Genomic DNA, 26,570 nt, shown 5'->3' with positions numbered 1-26,570 from the left:
CCATTTCAGTCCATTTCAGGTCTTTATTCCAGACTTTAGTAATAACAACAAAATCAAAGTTGTTAAATGTTAAATTTGATCCACCTTTTGTCTTTCCGTGATGTGCATTAGTCCTCCTCGCGCTGGGTGGGGCACTGCCAGAACGATAGAAAACAACAGGATTTGCAGTTGCCGTATTTGACGTTGGCATCACCCATTTGTCCATTGTGGGATTGGCCTTTGTCTGCTTTTCTTTCCAAGATCCCCTGAATATGTAGTCATTAACCTATGACTAATTAGGGAAGTGACCAAGCTGGATCTTGTGCAGGTAGTGGACAAGCTGTGCTGTGTTAGCTCCAATGGAAAGTCATCACAGCCATTACAGCGGTGTTTGCAGAGCCTGGGATCCAACAGCCTTTTTTTGGTTGGTTAGGTTTTTTTATAATGTTAATAACAGAATCAGGATAAACAGCACCATACACGGATCCTTCAGCTCATTGCGATCACAAAAAACGTGGCATATTGGTAATGAACGTCAAATTGGGATTTCTGTAACTTTTATGGGTATTTTTCACTAGGGAGTTAGTCACTGTGATCAGCATTTGTCTTGGAGTACCGTTTGTCGTAAATCTATATACTCTAGTACTTTGGGGAGAGGGCTTTGCTTGTTGAAAGTGTTCCTAAAGTGATTTTGAGTAAAGTCACAAATGAACTACACAAACCTATTTCAGATGTAAGGAAAGATGTCAGGATAAATAAGCAGGAAAGAGATCCTGACATAGGTTCTTCAAAGGTTTATGCCTATTAAGCCTGTTGTATATGTTAGAATTAGTTTTAATAATTTACATTATCGGCTCATGAGATAGTAACCCTGTTAAGTACTTCCTTAAGACACTCCTCTTTTTCCCTTGGAGGCTAGAAAAGCTTTTTCTGAAGTGTCATCAGAGCCTTTCTTAGGGGCTTCCATAACACCCATCAGCCGTGACTCACTGTGTTTCTGCAGGTCCTTAAAAAAATAGTGTTATAAAACTTGCCTGTTGATACCAGCTAAGCAGGTGGTGAGCTATATTGTGTGCTCTATTAGTCTACACAAAAACAGGCTCATATTACTGTCACCTCCTCCCCATCCCCATCCCACCTGTTTGGCTCATCTGCCTCGTTCTGCCTCATCTTATGACTTGTCATTAGTCTGCCTTGTAAATTCGTTGTGGCAGAAACTTTTTCATTCGATATGTATGTATGTATATATAGTACCTACCATGAGAGGGCCTGAATCCTTGACTGAAGAGTATGGGCACTCTTCCCGTACGGATAATAATGCTAATATTGCAAGGCTTTCTCACACATTTCCTGTAGACAAGCAGCTCTGCCACAGCAACAGCTCCCGCTCGTTTTACAAGATGTTACTTTTGACAAAAGATAGTTAGGTTCAAAAAAATCAATGTAGTATAGATTTCCCCCAATCTTTCAGTAATGAACAGAAAAAAACCCAATATTGTGAGGTGCTCAGATATGATTTTGTACTGTGGTTTTGTGCTATGAGTAAAGCAATGCTGTAGAGGCCCATCCCTCAAGAATAAGACACATTCTGTATTTTTGTCATAGAATTCTTTAATTTTTCTTAACACAGAAGAATCTTACTTTTTGTGCCTGAAATAGTAAAGATTTTCAGTGACCTCTGCTACTGTAAATCAGCATAGCTCTTGTTACTGCTATAGAGGTATGCTAATTTATATCTACTTATTACAGACTGAGATGGAATTTTGTTTTACCGAAAACAGAGATTACAATAGTACATATCCCATTATGATGGGCATTTTATAGGTACGTAGTGAGGAGATTTTCCCCACTGCAAGAAGAGCTAGGCTATGCAAATATACAGCCCAGGCATGCAATAGCTGTGGGGTTCTATTCTGAAATAAATTTGGTCGAAGGACTTAAATTACTTAAGAAAAAGGAAAAAAATATTCCGAATGATGAGTAAGTATCATAACAGGTGCTAAAATAATGCCATACACCTACTTCATTATTCAGTTACTTATTTATTATCTTTATTCTTAAGAGTAATGATGTAAAAGCGCTTTTTTCCAAATGTTAATTTAGTTCTCTGCAGATGGTAACCATCTGTTAAATGACAAGTCATTTACAGTATTTGATTAGCACTTTATATAGCTTGGATGGACTTATTGTAACAATATGTAAGTAAGTATAGTTATGGAGGTGAAACTTGTTAAATTTGTTCTTTTCCTGTTACCAAAAAAATGGAAAATTTCAAACCTATCAATATTTTTGCCTATCTTCTCCTATATTTATACATGTTATTTCTTGTTAAAGCCTGACATTCATAGGCCAGTTCACAAGATATTCTGGAGGGAGTGACAATACTAGGAAATATTGTTAAATTCCAACACCACTTGTGGCAATTATGAGTGTCCTCATTCTGCAATGTCACCATGTGGTTGGACTTTTAGGGATGCTCAAGGAAAACACTGAAAGCTTGAATGAATCTAAGAATCACGCCTTATCAAGTAGAAAAATCCCTCAGGGCTGCGATACTGCTTTGTATACTGATAGCAGCTTATACTGTGCATCTTTTTTTAAACTAGAAAAAAATTACTATTGCAATACAACTTAATATTAGCATCATAAAATGATCTTCTTGCATGAACTGCACATTTTTGTATTTTAATACCTTGATCAATGACAACAAGCCCCCATCTGTCCATAAACTAAGCAGGTTCTGCTTCATTTCATATTTTGTTTTCTTCTAAAGTTTCTTCAAGTTATGCTGCTAAACCCTAATTTGCCGGCCCCGTTTTCATTGTTGTGAAATTACTTTACAGTTTTATTTTTTGTGTTTTTAATAAGATTTATTAGACATTTTGATTTTTTTTTTTTGTTGTTTTCAACAGGTAAAAAGCTTGGTAATGGCCCCGCTACCCAATGCTGAATTAGTTCAGAACTCTTTGCAGTTATATCGTTACCTGCTTCGATGCTGTAAGCAGCTTCCTGAAGAGAATATTCGTCAGCATTACAGACATGCAGTCAGGCAGGTGAGAAACAGATTCCTTTTTTGTTGGTGGAATTCAGTGTTCTGGGTTTTTCTTCATTTTGTTTTTCTCCTCCTACGGTTTGGACCAACTTTTTATAACTCCTGGCACTTAAAAATTTATTCTTCTGCAAGCTTGAAACATTAATGGATTTGAAGGATTATACTGGGAGTATGTGAAGGAGCATTTCTTTTTGTTTGCTTTGAATCGGAAACAGTCTATTTTCCTTGGCTTTCATCTCTAATTCTTGTGTTAGTCAAGAGAGTGAACACTCGTTCCTTACCTAAACACATCTTTCATGGTGAAACTCACTGGTTCCTTGTCGGTCATTTTTTAAGATATATATACATATCCCGCCCCCAACCCCCCCAGCTGGGTAAATCTCATCTAATTGCTCATGTGGAAGTAATTTCATGCCTTTGATCATACCTCTTGTCCTGTGTCTTTCTAGTTTTAATGTACCAGACAATTTAAATTGTTGCTCTGAATTGAAATTCTCTGGGTTTTGGGTTTTTTTTGCTGATGATGTATGAAAGGAGTAAAATACTTAATATGAAGTTACATTTGACAAGACTTGTTATGGAAATAGCACAGCGAGGTGCTACAATGTATATTTTTACCTTTTTAGAGCAACAGTGTGTTTGCATCAATTTTTTTTTTTTTTTGAGATTTAAGTGATCCTTATTTCAGCAACTGTTGCGTTAATGTTGGTTCAACATTCAACGCTTTGAATGTTGCAGAGTTTCAAAGTTCATGCGGATGAAGACAATCCCGAGCGCATCCAGCAGATCATTAAGAGAGCCATTGAAGATGCTGACTGGGTCATGAATAAAGTAAGTGCATCAAATTGTCGAAGTTTTGCGCTCTCTCAGCTCAGATCAAAGAAAACATCAGAAAGCAAGTTAGGAGCAGCAAACTGTTCCCTTGTCCTGGCCGTTGGAAGTCTGGGTGAGAGGAAATACCTAGCCACTAGGGATTTATGATTGTGATGGTTCTTGTTTAAAAATTCTTTGTCAGTATAAGTGTATATAAGTGTATTTTTTAGAACCAATGATGCTTTAAGTTGGTCTCTGTGTAAATCTTTGTTTCCATGAAGAATTATATTAAATCTCAGCAGTGGTGGCTATTGTAACTCTATTATAAAGACAAAAAGGACAATATTTTGCAAGCCACAGTTTGTTGATACGCATCAGCTGCTTTCCTAACAGCAATCTATCCTCTCTCAGTCAGTTTACGTAAACTCCCAGAACGATTCCCCCCCAGCTCTCAGATCTTGCCTGTGGCTGCGCACATCAGGGTTAGACAACACAGTGGCAAAATTGTGGTAATTGGTTTACTTGTGCCATAGTTATCACCCAGCAGATATGCCTCTTTACTATCACAGCACTGACAGATACCACTCAAACTGGTTTCTTAAATAAAAGAATGAAGATTGTTTACTGTTAGACAGCTGAGAGTCACCTGGATGTCCTTGGATTTAAATCTGGTTGGGGAGTGTGATGTGTTAACATGGATTTCCGAGAGTATAATGAAAAGAGTCGAAAGTTCATCTTGCTCTAAATATCTGTGATTTAATTTACTAAATGACTGTTAAGTCCTTCTCTCTGCCAGCCCCTGAAATCCAAATGAGAACTGTTACAGGAGCAAGCACAGATTAGTCATAGATTATAAAATTACAGCGGTAGCCAAATCCCAGCAGTTACAGCCTAGTAAATAACTGTCTGTGCCTGAATCTGATTTTATTCTCCCTACAATTATGAAAAGCCTCATTCTGATTCTGCTACAGAGATTGTAGTCTGCTTCATTGGAAAACTGGTAATTGAACTGTGTGAGAGGAGGATCGGATTCACAGTGCCTGCCAAGAAGCATTATTTTATACCGTAGAGGGAAAGCCTATCAAATTTCAATCTAAGTTAAAGGAAACTGAGATAATTTTATGTAGATCCTGAAGAGGGTTGTAAATCCTTGTCAGTGTGAACTGTTACTTTTAGTTACGTGCTCTTTCCCGTAAATAATTGTTTCTCTCTTTTTTCTTTTAGTATAAAAAACAGAAGTAGAAGAGGAATGATGAAGATAATGTCATTGGTAAACATCCTTAGAGGACTTGCAGTCAAGCTCAGTACTATATTATAGTTATTGCCTGGGGTTTTCTCTTAGATAATACAAATACAATAACTTCTATCTCATTGGGATGTCACGAAGCTAAAATAATATTTTTGAAGCTATTTGAGTCTGTAAATTAAAAGGCGCAGTCTAGGTTCAAAGTATTAGCTTGTATAATCACAAACTTTAGCTCAAAGCCCAAACTTGTCTAAGATTTGAGTAACAGAGCTTCTCAGGAAAACTTACTGAGAATAAAAATGTAATGGAGCAGAAGTCATTAACGAATAATAAGTAGTGCCCTGTCTGTCGTTCATATCTGAATAACAGCGTCTCATCTGAAAGAACTTAACTAGTATCTGAGCATAAAGGTCTGTACTGGGAGCCCGCAAATCTGAGAAATGCTCACTGAGGATCAGAGCAAATTTCTCTTTTTTGCAGACTAGATTATACTGTTAGGCCTAGATCCACCACAGCATAGCAGTGTTTGACACGCTTATTGCATAGGTTATTTGGTGGCAAGGTTCTTCTGCAGAAGTAACAGTGGATTTAAGTTTGTGTAGCATTCTGAATTAGGGTAGTCAGTCTGTTATATCAGCTTGCTACGGGAGGTCCTCTGTCAGGACCATAGATATGCTTTCAGAGTGAAGCAGAGGTAGGACCAGAGCACAGGTCTCTCTTTAATCTGGTAGCAGACACAAAAGCATGCGCTGCTGCGTGAAGAACATACCCGCAAGAACTGTAAGCCCATCTGAAACTTCAACCACAGTATTTTCCACTTGCCTGGCCATGCTATTGCCATATCTTCATTCTACTCTGTAGGTTTGCACTTGAACTAATGGTGGTCTTTTCTTATTTAAAGATAGGTGCCTGTCACCCTGATCTCTAAACTCTGAAAACGGACGCCGTTTAGACGGGTTTTGTGCACTGAATGGTATAAACACTGAAATGTGCCATGTTGTACAGTTATAAAGGCCTTCGCAACTTTTTGCAACATATAATAAACGTCCTTTAAAAATGGGAGTCCATGTCCTTTTTAAAAAGACTGTCTTTTCACTGCCCTAATAGATTTTCATCAGGGAAAACTCCATAGAAATACTAGCTATCTTAAATAAAATTAATTTAGGGGTGGAAGAATTTACCTTTTGAAACAAGACTTTTGCTTTTAGCTGTACTTGGAACTTTCTGCCTCCGGGTGGCAGTGCATGCTGCGATCCATATCCGAGGTCCTAAGTATTTGGGTGTCGGGTTTGTTTTTACTATTTCCAAACTGTTGACCTTCCTCACCTGCTGAAATAGAACTCAAGTGCTAAGGCAGATCTCTTTTAGACTCTAGATTTTCTTTTTTTCATTCAGACGTGAAAAAAAACAAAAAGAAAATGCTAGCTCAAAGTAGTCGAAGAATTTGACAAGTGCTATAAAAGACATGGAGGCTGTAAGTGAACGTTTATACCATAAAGTATTTATCAAAAAATTTCCTTTGTCTCTGCGAACCCTAAACCCTCCTCTTCGAGAATTCCTGCCCTCTGTTATTCTTTCCTCTGCCTTCACCACTGTTGTTCCTCTCTGTAGTCCTACATCTTTCACATCACCTTATACACCCTCAGTTTTTGTTCTTGCTCTGCATATTCCTGGATTCTGTTCTCTCTCATCTTATTTCTCTACCCCACTTCTTTCTCTTCCTCAAATCCTTTTCTGACAGGTGCATCAGAAGATACTCGGGTATTATGCTGGGGCCATCCTTCTGCTTAATTTCAGATAATAAAGCATGAAGGTAATACAGTTTCTCAACAGAGTGGGTGTAAGTTTTTCTTTATGTGAGGAAAACCACTTGTCTTTCTACTTAAATACTTTTTTTTGCAAGTGCAACCATTCTGGTTTAAACTTTCAAAATAATTTGATGCAAGGTAGAGCATAGAAAACTTCAACCCTGGCAGTTGACAAGGAATATCCAGTATGAAACTGAATGCTGTAATAAAAAAGATCATGTAGATTTGATAGAAGATATCTGAATGTGCTATTTTTTATCAAGAACAGCAAAAAGATGACCCATGCTGTACTCCAATACTATTGTATATATTTGGTCTGTAGTATGGAGATGCACTGAGCTTTGTATCGGTGCGTTACTGAAAATTATAAGATTCAGTAGGATTAACAGCATATGGAAACATTCTGGTGTCCTGAACTCTAAATGTAGTGTGCTCAACAGCCCTCTAGTGCTTTAATTGTCTTGCGTGATGTAGTGTGAGACAGAATATTTTGTTCAGTTACTAAATAGGATAATTGCATGTGTCTAAATCATTCTTATATGCCTGTTATTTAATTTCTGGATAGTTCAAGAGAGAAAGCACCAAGGAGCTGGAAGGTGCAACCGCGGCATGCTTGTAGCTCCAAATGTCTGAGGTGCAGCTGAGCATATGGGAAGATCAGACCAAAGGTATGATGGATGTAACTGGTAGGAGCAGGATCTGTGAATTTTAGTCTTTGGAAACTGGTAGAGCATGCAGTTCTTAGTAGGGTGCAGAGTGGGAACATGGTTGCTGAGGCAGGAGACACCATAAATAAATATTTTCACATTAGTGATTCAGTTGTGGGGCATGATGAGATGTCAGAGTCTTTTTTCTTTTTTTTTTTTTTTTTTCTCATACAAACGTAATCTGGTTTTCAAAATAACAAACCTGTTAACGGTAAGGAAATATAATGTGAAGGTCTGGTCTAGTGGAAGGTGTTTCTGCCCATGGCGGCAGGGGGTGGAACCAGATGATCTTTATCTATGATTCTGTGGTAACTTTATTTGTTATGGAACAAATAATTTTCTTGGTGGTGGGGAGACACAGTACAAACAACTATCTACTTCCTTGTAATAGTGAAACTAACCCCAATGTCCAAGACAGACATGTTTCTCTAATGACTGGGCTGAAGAGTCGTTCCGCTGCATAGCTGAGGCTTTTATGTTTTTGAGTAAATCCAAAACACAGCACTATAGCAGCTACTAGGAAGAAAAATCAACGCTATCCCAGCTGAAACCAGGACATCAAGATGTTATACAAATTCTGTTCTTCAGCAACATAATTTGAGACCAAAGATCTTACATTAGCCTAGAGGTAGATGAGAACCTGAACTCTGAAAAGGGATTTAGGCAGAGCTTCAATACCTTCAACCAAAATTATTATCCAGAAAACTTCTACTCAGAATTCATTTAATCCTGGAGTTGCCCTAATTTACCACTCGCTAACCTGTCTGACCTGAGAGTTTATACGGTGAGTTGAGCTCTCTTCTTTAGTATCCAGGATCACCTTTGTTTGAGCAACTCTGCCACCCAGCCTTGCTGAGACTGAAGAACTGTTCTCTGTTCCACCAATGTCTTCATTTGCTGTTAATGCCACTGTGCTAATGATTAGCTGCCAGGGCCTCTAACAGGGCCCGCTGCAGGAAAGACTTACACAGTCGCAGGCATAGCTTTATTCCTGCTGCTCACAGGGGAACGCTTCGTTGGTCAGACCCCTCCATGGTTCTCTGATGGCAGGTGCAAAGAAAATATCAACACCAAATAGGCTGGTGCATCTCTGTGTCCATATTCAGTCAATCAGAATGTCTGAAAATAAAGATGTTGGGTGCAAATTAAGTAATAGGGGTTAAAAGACTGTGTTGTATACTGGAATTACTATTGCAAGGTTTAAAAGAAAAAAGCTCACAGTGCTTATTAAACTGTTGACACAACAAAGGATAATGTCAGTAAAAAGGGACAAGCCTATTCTATTCATAGGGTTTAGTTTCTTTTTACTGAAATGAGGAACCCGTGTCTCTACTTGTATATCATGCCAGTTCTGGTAAGTAATGGACTGTTGATAGGTCTATGCAATAATTGAATGATTAAGGGCCTATCATGTGAAAGCCCCAGTTTTTGTTGGCCCACTGATAAGCACTCCTACTGTAAGCATTCAGTTACCAGCATGAGGTTCAGTGTGAAATAGTATCACCTGGCCATTCACGAGCCTGAGGGTTTTCACTGTGTTTACACAAGTGTAATAACTACATTCTGGAAACAACAGATTGGCAGCTGATGACTGTACCACCTTGGGTCAATAACTTCTCCTAACTATTCCTCTACAATTAGAGGAGTTGAGTGGTATTAACTGTTCAAAGGTTGTGTACAGACAGCTCTGACAGTTAAGGTAGAAGAGGTTTTCACAGGAGGCTTGTTGTGGAAGACAAACATTAGAACAAGGAAAAGACAGTTGGGAAGCTTCCGTTTAGTAGGTTGAGACCATGCTTTTAATTCTTGAAGTACGGAGAAACAGATTGCTCAGATCACATTTTAGCTAAGGAAAATGAGGAAAAAGTTCTTAGTCATTAGCTCCAGGTTATAGACTTATCAACATTCAGTCTAAGGACAGAACCGAATTTGGTACTGTACTTTATATATATATATAGGTTAGGTTCAGCAACCTAAAGCTGAAATTGTGTGGAAATAATCTGTACATTACAAATATGGAAGGGATGTATCTAGAAGGACTGGAACAATGGCAATTTACTGGTGGGTTAGTTCATGTGTTTTGTTTAATGTACAGGTTCTTGCTCGTAAGCCCACAGAGAAATGTTAAAGGGTCTGCTTTTGTTGTCACCAGCCTTGGAGCCTCACGTAGAAGCTTTCCGCGTAGTGAAAATTTTTCCTTTTTTTTTTTTTTTTTTTTTAAAATTGGTTGATATCAGGTTTTAGTATGGAAAAGACTGTAAATGTGTGGTTTATCTAAAATATAGGATAGTATTCTGCACTTCACGTGATTAAAGAGATGTATGTATTTCTGATCACATTCTTATGTCAGAGGTGTTACTGATTTCAGTTCACTCCTGCCACTGAAAGTCATTTGAGCCCTGTGAGCACTGATGAACAGAATACTTCCATCCCAAGCCAAGCTTTGCTTAGCACCATTTGTCAATAATTGAATATTCTTTAAATCATTCTTTAGCTTTAGCGCTTTGTAAACTCTTTTTCACTTGGTTCGTTATGTCACAGGCATCGCTTTGTGTTTAGTGACATGTGAGCTTAAGAATATGATGCTAAACAAAAACATCTCTTCTATGGTGTTTGGCTCATTTTCAGATGTCGTAAGGAAGTGATGTTTACTGCGTTACTATAAAGAACAAGTATACCCACTATTTCTGAGAGAAACAAATAATATTCACTGTGATCTTTTCTTAAGGGAAACTCGGCACTACAAATTGCGCCTTCGTATAAAGCTCTGATAAGATGCAAACTGAACAGGCAGCACAGCGGCTGTGAGTCTTAGACATTCAGTATCGTCATATTCGTTCATTATGAGAGTCCTTGACCCTAAACTCTAAGAACGAATTTTTGGCGCTTTATGCTGTGCAATGTTGTGTCCTTCAGTGTCATCCAGAATAGCATATGTTTATTTGAAATGTGTGAGTGGTCTCTTTGTCAAGAACCGTGTTCTAAAGCAAGTCAGTAACAGGTGAAAATGCCTTGACCCTGTGCTGCGCTGCCCACTTGCTCATTGCTTTACTGCAGTCTTTCCTACTGTTCCGAGGCAGTGTATTGCTTCTTGGGCACAAGCCAGCTGGCGCATCTTTCAGCTTTTGTATTATTTGATTAATTTATCTTATACTTCTGTCAAGCCAGGTTTTATGAAATAGTGTTAACTGAAGTATACACTAGTCATCAAGTACTCTTTTCAGCTTGTGATTAATCAGGGCAGATGCATTAACTTTTAAAAAAAACCTGTTCTTTGAAGAATATTTTCTGTTTTCCTCATAATTGAGTGTGATATTTAAGATAGTTTTTAGAAGTTCAGAAGCAGAGGCATCTGTCCCTTGCAGCTGAGAGCTTAACAAGGTTCGTGTTCATCATTAGTCAGGTCCCTGACATTGCACACTTAAGGGAGTAATCCTGCACACCTAAGTAAGCTAGTAGATTATGAAGAGGACAGTTCTGGAACTGCTGTTTATTGTCCTTACCTATGAACTGAGAGGCCTAAGAAGTTAACGTCCCTATTCTGTAACTATCAACCTGGATGCCTTTTCCCTCAGAAGAATCTGCCTTCATGTTCTGCATTAATCCATTTTGAAAAGAATTAACTTGATTTTTTTTTTTTAATTAATTTTTCTGAGGCAGCTTTGTTTGGGTACTTCACTACCTCATCTAAAATATTCTCTTTCAGCTGCCACCCCACAACATTAGACTGAACTGCCTCATTACCTGTGTGCTTTCTTCTGCTGGCGTTCAGCTTCATCTGTTTATAAACTAGTGCGCTTTCTGTCTTTTTATTATTACAACTTATTTTTTGCACAGTCTTTGGTATCCTTCTTGAAAGAAGTTTAAAAATGGTGGTGTTTTGACTAATATTTCCTGCCATTCTACAGAATGGATTTTAAAAGATAGAAAATTGACAATAAATTCTTGCAACTGATTAGGTTGACTCACATTCTATATTAGATAACATTGTACAGGATCTGGGATTTTCTTAGTCTTACTTTCATTTTCTCAGTCGTTATTTCATCTACAGAAAGTCAGCTGTACCTCAGATGGTATGAAACAAGGAACAAGGAAAACTCTGTGTTTCAAAACAAATCTCAGACAGAGGTTAGTAGTCTGGAAAATATTACATCACGATGGCAGACACATGCAAAGGTTGTATTTGCTGGAGACGCCTCCCTGGTACTCACCAATCTGAGGAGTGATTTTTCATGCCTAAAAATAGAGTATTTCATTTTCCATGATTGTGCAACTGCAACTACTTTCTCTTTTATTTTCTGTTTTTTCCTCCTCTTTTTAGAGTTCACAAAAGGGTGTGTTTAACTGCAGTTTGCAGTACAGAATGTAGATGCCTGTTGAGTCTTGGTCCTTCTCTCCCCAAAGAGCTCTGTAGAGTTTGTCCTCTCCTAGCTGGAAGTATCTCATAGACTAGGTTGCATCTTTATGGCCAAGATTTTCAAAAGTAATTGTCAGATTGCTTTTTAGGTGCTAAACTTGCCAGACCTTAAAAATTATACTTGGTGATAGTCTTGCATATTTCACTGTGTTGCCATATAACTTCAGGAAAATAAGATCACTTCTCTGAACTGCTATTTCATATTCCGTCTTGTCCATTTGGATTACATGGAAGGCTCTGTGGTTCACTGTCTATGTAGCGATGCATACTTGTAACTGCGATTAACAACTGGGTTGTCATGGGCAAGACGAGTAAACAACACAGTATAGTGGATCTCAATACTGTTTGGGCTTTTTTAAGAACCAGTGAGCACTCTTAACATACCTGATTATCTTTCATACTCATTCACTCCCGCTCCCAGTGTTGTGTTCGCCATCCTCCTTTAGCCTGATGATTTCAGTGCACAGAGCACCTCTCTGACTGGTTGGGACTCTGTTGGCCAGTAGCAGTAAAATGGTTATTCTCCTACTAGCACAACTCTGAATTAGGAAGGTACTAAAATGGTACTGATCGCTTTACAATTATTTCAGAAGCACAGTTTAAAAATATAGATATCTCCAAATTCTGCTCCCAAATGACATAATACAGCCTATAGGGTTTCACAGTTACACTATACCAAGTCTGGTAATTTCTAATTGATTAAATGCAGTGAAAAGGCTTCCAGTGTGTGTTACGAAACTTCAGAGATGGAGACCCAATCGCTGCCCTCTATAAGTTGTTCATTATAGAATCGTAGAATCGTTTAGGTTGGAAAAGACCTTTAAGATCATCAAGTCCAACCGTTAACCCAGCACTGCCAAGCCCACCACTAAACCATGGCCCTAAGCACCACATCCGCCCGGCTTTTAAATCCCCCCAGGGATGGGGACTCAGCCCCTGCCCTGGGCAGCCTGGGCCAGGGCCTGACAGCCCTTTCCGTGAAGAAATTTTTCCCAATATCCAACCTAAACCTGCCCTGGCGCAGCTTGAGGCCGTTTCCTCTCGTCCCATCGCTTGTTACTGGGGAGAAGAGACCGACCCCCACCTCCTGACCACCCATTATCCTCAAAGTTAGTTCATAACCAAAGGTGCAGGTTTTATAGCTAATGTAATAATACAAAGAATGTACACAATATGAGTGGTATTTAGCATGAAAAGTAACTTGAATGAAGTCCATGTCTGGTTGAGAGAGGAACGGAACTGTAAACTCTTTCATCTAACAAAGATGCTTTGAAAGGAACAGATTGGCTACCATAATGACCCTGTAATCAGCTGGCTTTATTGTACTGTATGTGTGTGGGATTTTTTATTTACTATTTAGAATGTGTTTTCAATTTTATAAGTATCTGAAAGAAATCACAGCTCATAATTATGTAACTTTGTTCTGTAGAACTCTAGAACGCTCTGAGAACCTCTGGATTTCATAGGGACCGTCTGTTAGAAGAAAAGCTGGGAGACCTAAATCTTGCCTTTATGCTCAATCAAATTCTGTCTTGGTCTATAAGAACAAAGGCATTCTAGATAAGTGCTTATCAGGATGTTTACTTTTCATGCTGTTCATGGGTTCTGAGCCAAAGCCACTGAAATCAAAGGGAAAGACTCCTGTGTACTTCAGTGAGCGTTCACCATCTTACACCCATTTTCGCTAACTTGAATACTTAGAGAAACGTACTGTGCTTAATCATGTTTACCAGAATTAAAAGTGAAAGAGTTTTGTTTATCCAGTTTTACAATCATAGTCTCTGCAGTGGTGCAGATGGGCTAAATTCAACAGACAGGTCTGATATTGAGGATGTATTGGCCTTCAGCAAGTCAGCTTGGAGACTGGAAGCAAAGGCATTACTCCTAGTTACAACTGCTAAATAAGGGGAAGGCATAAAGAGGATTCTGAAGTTTCTTTGGTCACTAATTAGTTGCTTTCATTTCCCATGCTCACATGCTCTTTTGGAAAAGTAAACATTAAAAGTCATGCTGCTGTCTTCTGTGAAGAACTACATCTTCTTTTTCTCATTTTCAACTTTATCAATATTAAAACCTTCAGTCTCTTTAAAAATCAGTTGATGGATTGCTGATCCACAGTTCATTTGTGTGTATCAACACTGACCTGGAATACCTCTCTGATGAAAATGATCAGTCATTCTCCATGGTGCATTCACTTCTGCTAATTAATCAGAGATGGGGTGGTGTGTTTTTTGCAAAATGATCATCTAACTGGGTAGGAACTGTTGTGAGATGAGGAACTTATTACAAAAATGTGCAAAAAGCAGCATGAGCTACCATTTTTTTTAGTTCCTTATCCAGAGCTATCAGACAATGTGAGGGCAGAAACTGTGGATATGTCACTACGTACTTGAGAAGTCATCTTTCTTGATACAGTCATTCTACCAAATCAAGGCATTGTTAACTTTTATCTACTTCTTATCACTGGGAAGTCATTTCAGGATGCCAGTCATCTGTCATACGTGCAGCTTTGCTCTTCTGTTGAAAAGAAATGGGATTTCAAAAGCAAAAACATGGGAGGAAATCAGGATCAGAGACGTTACGTTGGATGAGGGGTTTGACACTTCGTGGAATACAGGAAATATCCCTGAAAGCCCTGCTAGGAAGATGAACAGTGTGTTCTTCTGGAGGGTTCTCAGGTTGTAATTAAATCTTAGAAGCTGGTACGTGAGAAGGGAGAAGGAAATAACATAGTGGTTTTCAGCTTATGCTGGTCAGAGAGCTATCTTGAGCTGCTTTAACCTTACAGACAGTGTTGTAAAGTCACAGAAAATTCCCATTTACATTCCCTTCTGCCAGGTCCCGGGTGACTAAGCCAAAATGACTCATCGTAAAAACAAGATGGGCAAGAATGTGCTTTTGACCAAAAATCTTACTATTTCTGTCACTTAGCAGTGAAGCGCACAGTCTGCATCAGCTGCTTTTGCTTTGGTGGCTGTGGTCCAAATACCCCCTCGCTGCAATAGTTAGATGAAGCATTTAGACTGCATTGAGTGATTATTTTGCATCTTATCCATAACAAAAATTGTTATGGATAATAATAGCACCTGCTAATTAATCTGTAACAGTCCTTTGATGTCTGTACTAGGACTGCTTATTATAGCTTAAACCCTATGACTTAACCCACTTCATAAAGCCATCCATCACTTTCTAGAATCTGGCCTTACTATATATCAACACACACTCTTCCACATCTCTATTCTTTTTTGGTTTTAATAAGTGACTTTTCAAACTCCTAAGTGATGTTCCCCCTTCCAAATGCAGCTTCAAAGGCTATCTTCTCCGTCAGTGTGGCCAAGGGTTGTGTAAATAAGCAGTATGTTTTCTCGCCAAATGAAAAACAAGCTAAATACTACGTCCCTAGCCTGGAACTCTTATAGAAAGAGCGAGGTAGGACAAGTGGCGCGATTAGAATATCTGCATCTTTGTTGTGGTTTAACCGGGCAGGGAGCTAAACACCACAACTAAAACATCAGGGTGTTAACAACATTGTTCTCGTCCTAAATCCAAAACACAGCACTATACCGGCTACTAGGAAGAAAATTAACTCTATCCCAGCTGAAACCAGGACAATCTTTTACTGCTAGAATACTGTGTCCAGTTTGGGCCTCCAGTACAAGAAGAGCGAGTTCAGTGGAGGGCCACCATGATCGGGGCTGGGTCACATGTCTCATGAGAAGAGGCTGAAGGAACCGGGCTTGTTCAGCCTGGAGAAGACCCAGGGGACCTAATCGCAGCCTTCCAGTGACTTTAAGGAGGTCATTAAGGAGATGGAGCCAGGCTCTTCACAGTGGTGCATAGTGGGAAGATGAGAAGCAATGGGCAGAAGCTGAAATGAGAAGTCTGGACTGGGTATAAGGAGAAACGTTTTCCCCGTGAGGACAGTCTAGCAGTAGAGTAGGCTGCACAGATGTGTTGTGCAGTCTGCTTCCTTGGAAGTTTTCAAGACCAGCCTGGATCAAGCCCTGAGCGACCTGGCCTGACCTCATAGCTGCCCCTGCTTTGAGCAGGAGGTTGGACTAGATGAAATGCTGAGGTCCCTTCCAACCTGCATTCTCCTGTAAGCCTATGTATGATATAAGTTCCTTTACTGACCTTCTTTCAGTTATGGGAGTTGTTTGAGGAATTTTCCATAAATCCCAGTGCTATTCAGTACACCATACTTCAGCAACTGCCTAAAGTTCACCTGTGTGTTGGTTTTGCTCACTAGGCACTTTCAAATGAGGAAATAGTTGTTTTATTCAGTAGTGGAGACTTAGTCAGAATACGTGTGAACATACTCCTAAAACGTACCTTTTGTATGTAACAAAGAGACAAAGCATCGAGGACACAAGCGAGCATCGTATTTTAACAGCGCTGCCTGAACAGGAGTTTGCAAGTCAAAGACTGCTTGCCTCCTGCTGACTGACAGTTTAGGATGAATGTTTCTCCAATTCATATAATCATTGGATGATCAACAAACAAATGAGAAAAACCACAGAAGGTGTAGTGAGAAGATACGTTCAGACTAAAGTCTTTATTTAGATTTGTGATAAAAGACAAAATTTCGTAAATTAGTCCAAAGATTTACTCCATGAGTTGGAACTGGCAGCAGATCGGCAGAAGCTTGCTTTCTGGTATACTCAACAGAGACTAATGGGGTAAGTTGTCTGTATTTCAGTGTGTAAGTATTAAGCTGGACTTGCATCTCAAAATCAATGAAAACCGACTAAAAATACTCTGAAGAATGTGCCATGGAAATTGTCTTTTTTAGTAGGGGAACACAGAGAGTTGCTAGTAAAGGAGTTGTAAGCTCATTACCCCAAACCCTCAGGCACTAGCTTTTTTTCCTAACGTTAACTGAGGGAAGGTACTTCCACTGCAGGTTTTGAAAACGTGATGTAGTTTTCGCAGACGTTGAAAGTCGTGCAGGCCTAACTATCGTGCTTTGCAAGAAGTCATTAAATTATATTTTACATAAGCAGTAAAAAGACTGGCAAAGATAAAGCAGAGCCATAAAATTGCCTGAGAAAACACCTTTCTCTGTCCAGGAAGCAATGGAAAGCAGCTGAACATACCGTGATTTTGTGTAGGCTAAGCTATGCTGACCAGAATTTGACACTTGAGCATGCAGAAAGAAAACTTGAGTAGGTAAAGGCTGGTATAAAGGAAAAGTTAGAGACTTATGGGTCAGCAATAAAGATAAGCATGTGAGTTTTATTGAAATTGTTTCAATAGTGCTGTATGTTTCAATAAAAAACAAAGGAATGGACAGAGAAATCTTGTAGTTAGGGATTGCAAATTATTTTCCCTTTCTAGCAGATCTCATGTACTGTATTTAGCAGGTGAGAGACTGATGTGAGGGAAACAAACTCATTAATTAGGCGTACTTCTGTTGCAGGTAGTAGCGGGAAGGAACGCTTTTTATTTACTGAGGGGCTGAGGCAGGAAGGCTTCACTACTAATTCTAATTAGGAACAAAAGGACAGATTCCACATGGACTAAAAAATTTAAATTTAGAAGCCATATAAACCACCCCCATCTCCTTTTCCAAAACCAAATATACCAGTTTCTATCAATTTTTTCACACTGGGTCTTAGTAGTAGATATTGGTAAGTATATCTGGACCCAGAGAATCAAAGGAAATCTTCCATTCCAGAAAGTGGTAGAATAGATGAGGATTTTTCTTTTTTTTTTTTTTTTTGGTGTCGTACAAGTCACATATTTGAGATACTTGTGTAATGAATGCCTCTCTCTGCCAGGCTTTGTGTGGAGGCTATATCACGGTTCATGGTAGACTGTCACAAAAACGAAGACATTTTTAAAATGCTTCTGATAAATTTAAGTCTGTCAAACCAGGTTGACCCAAAGAAGTACGCGTGGTTACAAAAAGGAGTGCTTTGCATTGCACAAGCAATGTGTGAGGATGGATTGTTGACTACTAAAAAATGAGGCTGTGTAGAGCTGGTTTCAGACATCTATTTCCAGATCTGACATTTTCCAGACTATTGCTTCGTTAGAGAAGGCTTATCTGTGGGCTTAGCAATAGTGCTAAATCACAGTCAGGGTAGGTACAAAAGGTTGATCAGTAATGTGGTCAGCAGAATGAGATTTAGCATCTCTAGATGTGGGAAATGTTCCTGTGGCTGTTTCCTTCTTGATCTACCCATGCATTTAATCCCTTTTCTTATCAAATAGATAAGCAAGCTGGGACAGTATTGACATAGAAATATTAGGCAGTCTTTGAGAAAAGTTCCCTGTTGGTCGTTTAGAAGAAATCAATTAGGGAGAGAAAAATTGCAGAGATTTGAGTAGAAGTATGGCTTGATAGAAGGAAAGGCATGGTAGATATGCAGATCAGGTAGCTCCACATAGTTTCTTTTTATTTGATGTGGACTGTTTAGTGGAGCCATTTTAAGATTTTTGGAGCAAATGACCAAGACGCCCAATGATTCTTTCGCAATGCTCCAGCATTGCAACTGCTGCAAACACTGTAAAAGTTCAGCAGGAGGGTGCCTCTGTGTCGATAATAGTGAGTAATGTCCTGTGAATTCATCTTAGCATTTTTCAGCCAACCAACGTCACAGACTTATGGAAGGAAAATGTCTCACAATTGCTTCATAAAGAAAGCACATAGGTTAGTGGCATACGTGAGGAAGCCATACACTTTCAGAAGACAAAAATGTTTTATGAGTATGCTCTTATTTTCTCCTGATTTTGTCCCCTTCAAATTCAGCTTCATGACTGTCCCACAGTGAGGAAACACAGAGCTGGGTCATGATCCATCCTTCTCTGGATATCACAATTGGTCCATGTTCTTCAGAGCCAGAATTTTCAGGCTGGGATGCAGTACTACAGCCAATGCAAACACTTGCTTTGGGAGTGAAATTCAACCAACGTCTGAACTTGTGCCTAAGACTGATTTCCGTTGACTCAAGTCAAAGAAACGATGGTCAGTATCTTTTCAAAATGTGCACAGCAGCACACAGTATTAACGTGCCAGTCAGGAAGGCACTCAAATATGGCGATAAATAGGGTGAGAGAAATTGAGAAGAATGAGAAGCATAGTCTCTGGGTCCTGTACAGGAGGACAAGGAAAATTTTACAGTTGTACACATCAGAGGATTTGTGGGAAAGGCTGACAGGAGGATTAGTGATGCCTTAGCAGAGAAAACACACTTTCCAGTTGGTCAGAGCTCCAGAGTTCAAGACCTCAGCAGTCCTCAAAAGAAAGAGAAAAAGAAATCACTGTGAATCATTGCCTACGCTCACAGTGAGCCTACAGTAACCAAGGGAATGATAATGAAAATATTATGCTGTGAGGAAAAAAAAAAAAGGGACTTGAAAGCATGTTTTCTGATTATTTCCTGATACAGGTGAGATCATTAATAATTGTCCAATGATTTAACTTCCTACTTCCTTAATCCAGGATTGAGCACTGTTGCTTCTATTTGCATCTAAGGTTATCTTGAGTGTATGTTACCTGTTTTAGTGTTAAGCAAAAGTGTGATTTTTCATTATTTTAATGTTATGCCTATGTGCTTCCAAAACAGAATATGGCAGAAATAGAATGCATTATGTACAAACTTCAGGCTCGGGGGATTTTGGTGGACTTCCCAATAGACTTAATGAGCTCTAAAAAAGGTTATTATTAAACTCTGAAGAAAGAGTCTCTGTTCATATTGCATGCGAAGCGTGGACTATATTTTGTAATTACGCTGAGTCTAATGTAAACGTGAAATCAGTCATTTAGGAGAAAATTATGTAAAAGGTAAGAAAAAAAAAAAAAACCCACACTTCAGAAATCGGTGATGGAACACCGGATTAAGAGCCCTCATCATTGCCCAGACTGACTTTAAACATTTATTTGGTGTGTTTTCAAGTTTTCAAGTCCTGTTAAACTGAAGAACGTGATCCACCTTCCATGGTAACAGGGACTTACAACCCTGCTCAAGAATTTTATAGAGTGGCTAAATCAACCTCCAGAACTGTGTCGTTCTCTATTCACCTTCACAGTTGTTGGAGCAGTTTCTATGGAAGTGCATGGTTTTAATGGTATTTATAGCATATTCCCATGAGAAATAATACAATTGGCTGTATGTTCCTTCTCGTTGTGGTTAGGGACTGTGCTGTGAGATCAAAATTTTGTGTGTGTTTTAACAATATTTTAATATCTTTGGATGAAAACCAGCACAGAAATGCAAAATGTAGTTCTACCATATAAAAATAGTCCTCATGATTTCTTAGGCTGAATTTTAGCTTCTGTTCCCTTTTGTTTCAGGTGTTTTTAACTTTCAGAACTTAAGTTACTTTTGTACTTCAATATTCCGTTCTTTGTTTCAGCCCAGAAATTTATGGGTTGTTTTTTGAAAGCCAGTATTTAAATCTCTTGTATTATCTGACCTTGATTAGAAATTCTGAATCCTAGTGACATCAACCGGTGCTCTGTTACTTAGACTGGAATTTCTTCCTCAGACCGTGCTTTTACTAAATGAGAACACATTTGCAATTCTGTAGTTCACTGTTATTTCTCAAGCAAAAAAATCTTTTTGCATGTGGTAATTTTAATGTCATTTTTCTTTACGTTCAGCAGTGACAAGTGTGAATTGCAGGACCAGAGATTACAAATACTGTAATATGCATTTTTCCCTATCCACATGCCAGCTTTAATAGGCTAAATAAAATGAAGTTATGTGAAGGAGCGTAGGGCACGCAGCCCAGCATGCGTGCAGCCCAGCACACAGCCACAGCAGGACGCTGGGTTTTATGCCCAGTCAACTGCCAATTGCTGTTTTACATTTTTGCTTTAGTCTGCTAGTAGCTGGCCTTTACTGCTGCAGCTGGGGCTGAGCATCCCGCGAGTGAGTCAGTACGTTTCGGAAGTCACTTCTGCTCGAGACAACGTGCCTCCAGGCACAAATAAATCTGGTTATTGGTCGTCTGATTGCTTTGTCCCTCCTTCACTTCCTCATTGAAGTTTGTAATACACGCACATGGGAATTTTGAAAAGGGTGGCTGATGAGGGGATTTTGTTATTACTGCGTTTCTGAATTTGGCCTACCTCTTACAACTAGCAGACAGGAAGGGATGGGTTTACTGGCACAGCACCGTAAATTTAACACTCTCTTTAGCTTTCATTTTCGCCCTCAGATCTGCACATCGTGAAACTTTCCACTCTGCCCTGTCATCATTTGGCATGCAATCTTACACTGCCTAGATCAGGAGATCGCAAATGAAACATTACACTCTCCACCCTGAACAGCTCCTTCTAATATACCTTAAATCTGCAGAAACTAAAAAGGACTCCGGACAGTGGATTTGGGATTCTACTTATATTTGCATATTTTAAAGTGCCTAGACCCGAGTCTTTTATTTTGCTTTTGATAGAAAGTTGTTATCCCCACTTTATAAAGAACATTTCAAAATAATGAAGAAGCCAGTGAAGAAGATGCTACAGTTAATGGTAAATACAGTAAAATCCTTAAAGGTACAGTAAGCAGTCAAAACACTAAACCAAAGAAACAGTTCTGCCATCTTGCAAAGTTTGAGGGAATATTCAAACCAAACGAATTTTCTTTGGGAAACGAAAAGCCAAACCAGTGTAAAAGATGATGATTAAGTAGTCAATATGAGGGGATATTTGGGAACATGTTTTTTAACAGTAGTTATTAGTGTTATTAATCATATCTTTCTTTGTCAGAAACTACCAGAAGCTTCCAATAAAGACAGTGAATCTATTGAGGTTCCAGAGCATAAAGGCAGGAAGAATTGGTGAGAAGCTCTGTTGTTTCATTGTGTGAATCTTCGTTTTAAGACATACCGTGCCTGGGAGTTGGCTTCCATGGACCAGCTTTTTTTGTGTTTGAGTGGAATGTCATAAGGAAAGAACGTGTCCTTAGAATTATTACTTTTTTTTTTTCACCTTCTAAATTAAATGAGGCAAACTGATAAAGTTGAAGTCCTGCATTTTTCTAGAAGTTACCAGTTTCATTTTTCTTGTCTCCATTAGGCATTTAAAGAAGTAGAGGGTGAGAAACTGGAAATTTCTCGTCTGTATTATTATGTAATTCTCCAAGCGTGACATGCATATGCAGTTGTCACTATCTCTATCGCCATCCTTTAGTACAGAGCGTCTTCACCATACTCCACTCAGAAAGGCTTTAAGGATGACGACTCTGAAACATGCCCGTATGAGATTAGCAAGCACTGAAAAATAAGACCAACAGAAGCAGGTCACCTATAACCTTTAAAAAGTTCTAATCGTACAACTCCTGGATTCCTTGCAACCCATGTATCACAGGCTTTCTCTTCCATTTCTGGTACATTTGGTATTTAGTGTAGGAATTTCGGAACTAAAAATATTTTTTTTGCAGATAACATTTTTGGATGAGAAGTGCAAAGTTGCTAGCAAACAGAAACTTGTAGGTGCTATCCCAGGCTGGTCTGGCACCCAGTCTGTGACACAAACCCTCACCATTGTCATTATTTATGTATTTATTTACCTCTGAGGGAAAAAGTACAGAGAGGCTTTCCTGTGGCTCAGGGCCCATCGTACCGGGTATTGGATACAGCACAAACAAAGAGACAATACTTGTCATAAAATAACTTTTTAATTACGTAATACACACTAAAGTGTTGCAAGGGAAATGATGTCTCTTCTGCAGTTATGTGATAGCAAGCTGGAAAATGTGAATGAAGTCTCATAGCTAGCAGAGAAAATGGCACTTCAGCCCAGAAAAGGAACAGAAAGTGAATGAATGTTCATAATGGAGCAAATGAGGTGTTATTTGTACCACAAAATGGTCAAATGTGGAAGAAGTAGTAAGCGTTTTACTGAAAAGCCTGAGTCCGTTTCCATGATTTAAATGGTCTTTTGCAATCTGACTCCATTGTGAGTGATTATCTTAACCTGGTGTCTCATCTCGGGTTACCAGGCAGCTTTTTTGCTGTGAATCCTGCCCCTCGTACTCACTTGTAATTGTTTTCTGGTGGTTCAAAAATACCTTAGCTACAGCTGATCTTGCTGATGGGGCAGGGAGATGGACCAGTTGCCATGTGGGGGTCCTTTCCAATCCTTTTTTAATGATTGAGCGGTACTGATACCTGAAGGACCAAATTTCCTGTTCAGCCAGTGAAGTTGATCAAATGGGGTAAAGCAGAGCGCAGGGAAAGGAAGCGCATAAAGAACAGAGGCTTCGGTTTGTACATACAGAGAGAGTACTCATCCTTCTCGCAGGAGGAGCACGTGAAGTCTTAACAAATCTTCTAAGATGCCAAGTGTTTATAGGTGCCTGCAGTGTTACATTTTGAACTTGTGATGTCGTATGCAACATTTCTGAACGATCATCGTGGAGACATCTCAAATAGTTAGATTAGCTAGGAAAAGGGAGTTAGGAAAAAATCACTAGTAATTTATTAAAAGTCGTGACAATTGAGCAGCATCTCTTTAGGGATACGTGGTTAGGAAAATCAGCCCTTGTTATCATCAGCTTTGCCTCACTGTAAAAGTGTTTTGAAGACTCAAGCTGTTCTGATCCCAGAGGAGCAACCTTACAAACAGAGCTTGTTTTTTACATGTTTTTAAGAATATAACTTCTTGAGCTTATGCGGAATATTGCAGTCAGACAAAGAGTGTGACTTGATTTGAATGAAACGGCGGAAAGCTTATTGTTGAGGCTACAGGCCATCACATTTTCAGAAACAAAACAAAATTTAACTCCAAATGACAGCGTGGTCAGAATGCCATTGAATAGGTCAAACGTTCTGCTCTGAAAGGGCACCTCTTTCATCAAAGTTAATGCAGGAAAAGCAACTAGTTCTTGCGTTTTGATATGGCGGAGGCAGAAGTGGCTGTGCAAAAGTAGGAAATACGTGCAAAATTGGTTTTCTGAGGGAGGAATTTTCCAAGCGGTGGTAGAATATTTGTAGGAGGAGTGCACAGTGAGCTTGTTTAGTTATCCTCTTGACTCCACCTAAGAAATGCATGGTGCTCTCTTGCTCTTACTATATAGAGGGAGTTTTATTATCAATTTTGGTGAGTAAAAGGGCAGGTCCTGTTTGAAAAACTGGAGTGATTAAGCAGTTCCCTGAATGGCTGTACCTCAGCCAATCCTTTAAACAATTCTCATGAGGAAAGAAGATGTTTCTCCTCTTCTGGTCATTCCAAATCTGATTTTTCATATCCAGTCCCTACATAGCCTTTCCTTGTTTTCAGCAGTCTCCAAGCACAGGGAAATAAGGAGGCTGAATAATAAAAGCTTAGAAACCATTGGATATAATTTAATTCACTTAACTTTCTACTAAGATATGTTCTTTTTTACAGTACTAGACATTAAGATTCCCCATGTTCTGTAGAAAAGAGGCGTCAGATTTAATAAGAAAGGGAAGGATGCAAATAGAATTTTTAAAGCCTGACATAACAGCAAATGCGAAGAAGAGTGTAACCTTGTTCTTTGAACTCTGAAGTTTCCTTTCAGTTCAAGCACCCTCAGTTTGACCCTTGAGATACACAAGAGTTGTATTCACGCTCAAGCAATTACAACTGTCTGGGTGGTTTGGGAAGAGCTGTCATGGATCAGAAGCAAGGTAGAAATTGGCGTTGGCTCACACAGCTCATGCATTATTTCTGCCTGCTGATTAGATGTCTGGAATATCTTACACAAAGAGAAGTCAAGTGATAATACCGGTGAGAGGAAGGGTGTCACGTAAAAAAAAAAAAAATCTGAGTGTGAACATTCATGAGCAGTGAATGCAAAGAAGCACGGGCTTGATACAGTCAAGCAGGTGAATACTCAAAGTACAGAAAACTCTGGTCTATTTTTCAAGAGATTCCTCTCTAGCAGCCCTGGGTGGGATGTATGCAGGTGTATTCATGCACGAACACATGTACACATAGCTCTGTTTACCTCTAGGAGTGCTTTACACAAGCACTTAATGTTCATTTTTAAATAGAGAAACTAGACACAGAAAAAAAGAAAATGCCTTGCACAAGCTTGTCCGGTAAAAATGTGACAGATGAAAAGAGAATGTGCGTTTCCTTGTTTCTCTTGCAGCCTTATGCCTTATTTCTGTAGACCTTTGATCTCTGTATTTTGAACTTATATTAGTCAGCAGATTTAAGAATTGTCTTTAACTTGAGAACAGTTCTAAACAGTTTCTTTAAAATAGTCATACATAATATCAATGAACAAATAACTCCGGCCAAAATCCTTGAGAGTGTACTGGCATAGCGCAGCGTTTCCGAGCCTGCAGTTGCCTGGCAGCACGTCGCAGTGCATGCCACCCTTGGCTCCGGGACTGCTTGTGGCTTTCAGACCGCAGGTAGAAATCTGATTTTGTAATGTGTAAATGCCCACATGTCGTCTAAAATTGAAAATCGGCTCAGTAATCTCATCTTCATCATCTAGCTGTCCTGGTATTCACACATACACCGTGGTGTGAATAGGTTGTACTTCAGGAAGTTGCAGTTTCCTTCCAGTTTTTCTAGTTCGTTGGAAAAGCACAAAGGGACAAACCTGACAGGCAGCAACAGATAAATAGGGAGCTCTGGAGAGGAAGAAATTCTACAAATCGTCTATTGAGAAAGATCCTTTAAAATGTGATCAAAAATAAGGAAATAATATATTTATGTTAAACTTAAAATACCTGTCCTTAGTTGTAATTGCCTGTTTAAATGCTTTACTGGTCCATATCCTAAAGCTCTACGGTTCTGTAAAACTTCTCTTGAAGTTGCTTACTCTCTACAGCTGCTGGCTCAATGTATCAGAGAGGGGCCATCCACTGATAAAATCTGTAAGAGTTCTTTCAGGATTTTTTGCTTTGTTCTGTTTTAACATTGCCTGCAAGTTGCAAAAGCTGTTGAACGCGATACGCTGCGCTTATTACTGAGCACATACAGAAATCAAGGTTACAGCACGCTGCAGGAAGGAGGGGATGCTCGTAACATCAAGGAGGAGTTGCTTCTCTTCCTCCTGTCATACACATGATGTAATACGGCAGCAGCACATCAGCTACACCCCCTCTGCTCCTGAGAGAAAGACAGGACATTTTGGGATTCCCCTTTTGTCCACTAGCCATGTGCAGCCTGAGTCTGCTATTTTGCATACATGGTCCTGGAGTATAAAATGCTTTTGCCTCACAGGAAGGATACAGAGCAGAAGAGATTAAAGGAAAGAAACTTTGTCAGAGAAGACCATCTCCTAGCAAGTTTGGAAAAAGTCTCACAACAGCACGGTAAGACAGCACTGTGTCTAAGTGTTCAGTTTGCCATTCACTTACTGCAGCTCGCAAGTGAAGTAATTATATGGCACACTGTATTTTTTTTTTTCCATATTAGGAGTAAAGTGTTGGAAGCAGTCTCCTGTTCTATTTCCAAGCTGTCCCACTGCTCTGAAAACTTCCTCCCCCTTTCTGCTGATTGCAAGGTTTGTGCATGTAACAGGTAATATTGTAAATGCTATTTAAAGAACCCTGTTGTGGAGAACATGAAAAGCAAGCAAGTTCTTACTCTGAATGCCAGTGAATGGAAATG

General features: G+C 39.2%; 1 protein-coding gene across 22 annotated transcripts in view; it reads left to right on the top strand.

Moving 5' to 3' along the window:
* The window catches only part of LYRM9 (LYR motif containing 9), a 63,988-nt gene extending 37,568 nt beyond the window's left edge, over positions 1-26,420 (top strand). For 20 of the 22 annotated variants that reach the window (XM_087752331.1, XM_087752349.1, XM_087752351.1 and 17 more), the window contains 3 exons: positions 2,892-3,032; positions 3,770-3,862; positions 5,069-6,152. In XM_087752331.1, the coding sequence (XP_087608457.1) occupies positions 2,892-3,032; positions 3,770-3,862; positions 5,069-5,086 (252 nt within the window). In that variant the 3' untranslated portion in view covers positions 5,087-6,152. Of the gene's footprint in view, positions 1-2,891; positions 3,033-3,769; positions 3,863-5,068; positions 6,153-26,180; positions 26,273-26,375 lie in introns of those variants that run through there. The other 2 variants (XR_015703581.1, XM_009469082.2) reach the window with 2 other exon arrangements.
* The last annotated feature ends 150 nt before the right edge of the window (positions 26,421-26,570 follow it).

The sequence above is a fragment of the Nipponia nippon genome, unplaced genomic scaffold, assembly GCF_047370975.1.
Source record: "Nipponia nippon isolate SJK-2023a ecotype South Korea unplaced genomic scaffold, ASM4737097v1 scaffold_15, whole genome shotgun sequence".
NCBI classification, from domain to species: Eukaryota; Metazoa; Chordata; class Aves; order Pelecaniformes; family Threskiornithidae; genus Nipponia; species Nipponia nippon.
Note: the sequence above shows the minus strand (reverse complement) of the source record. Positions and strands in the feature narration are given on the sequence as shown.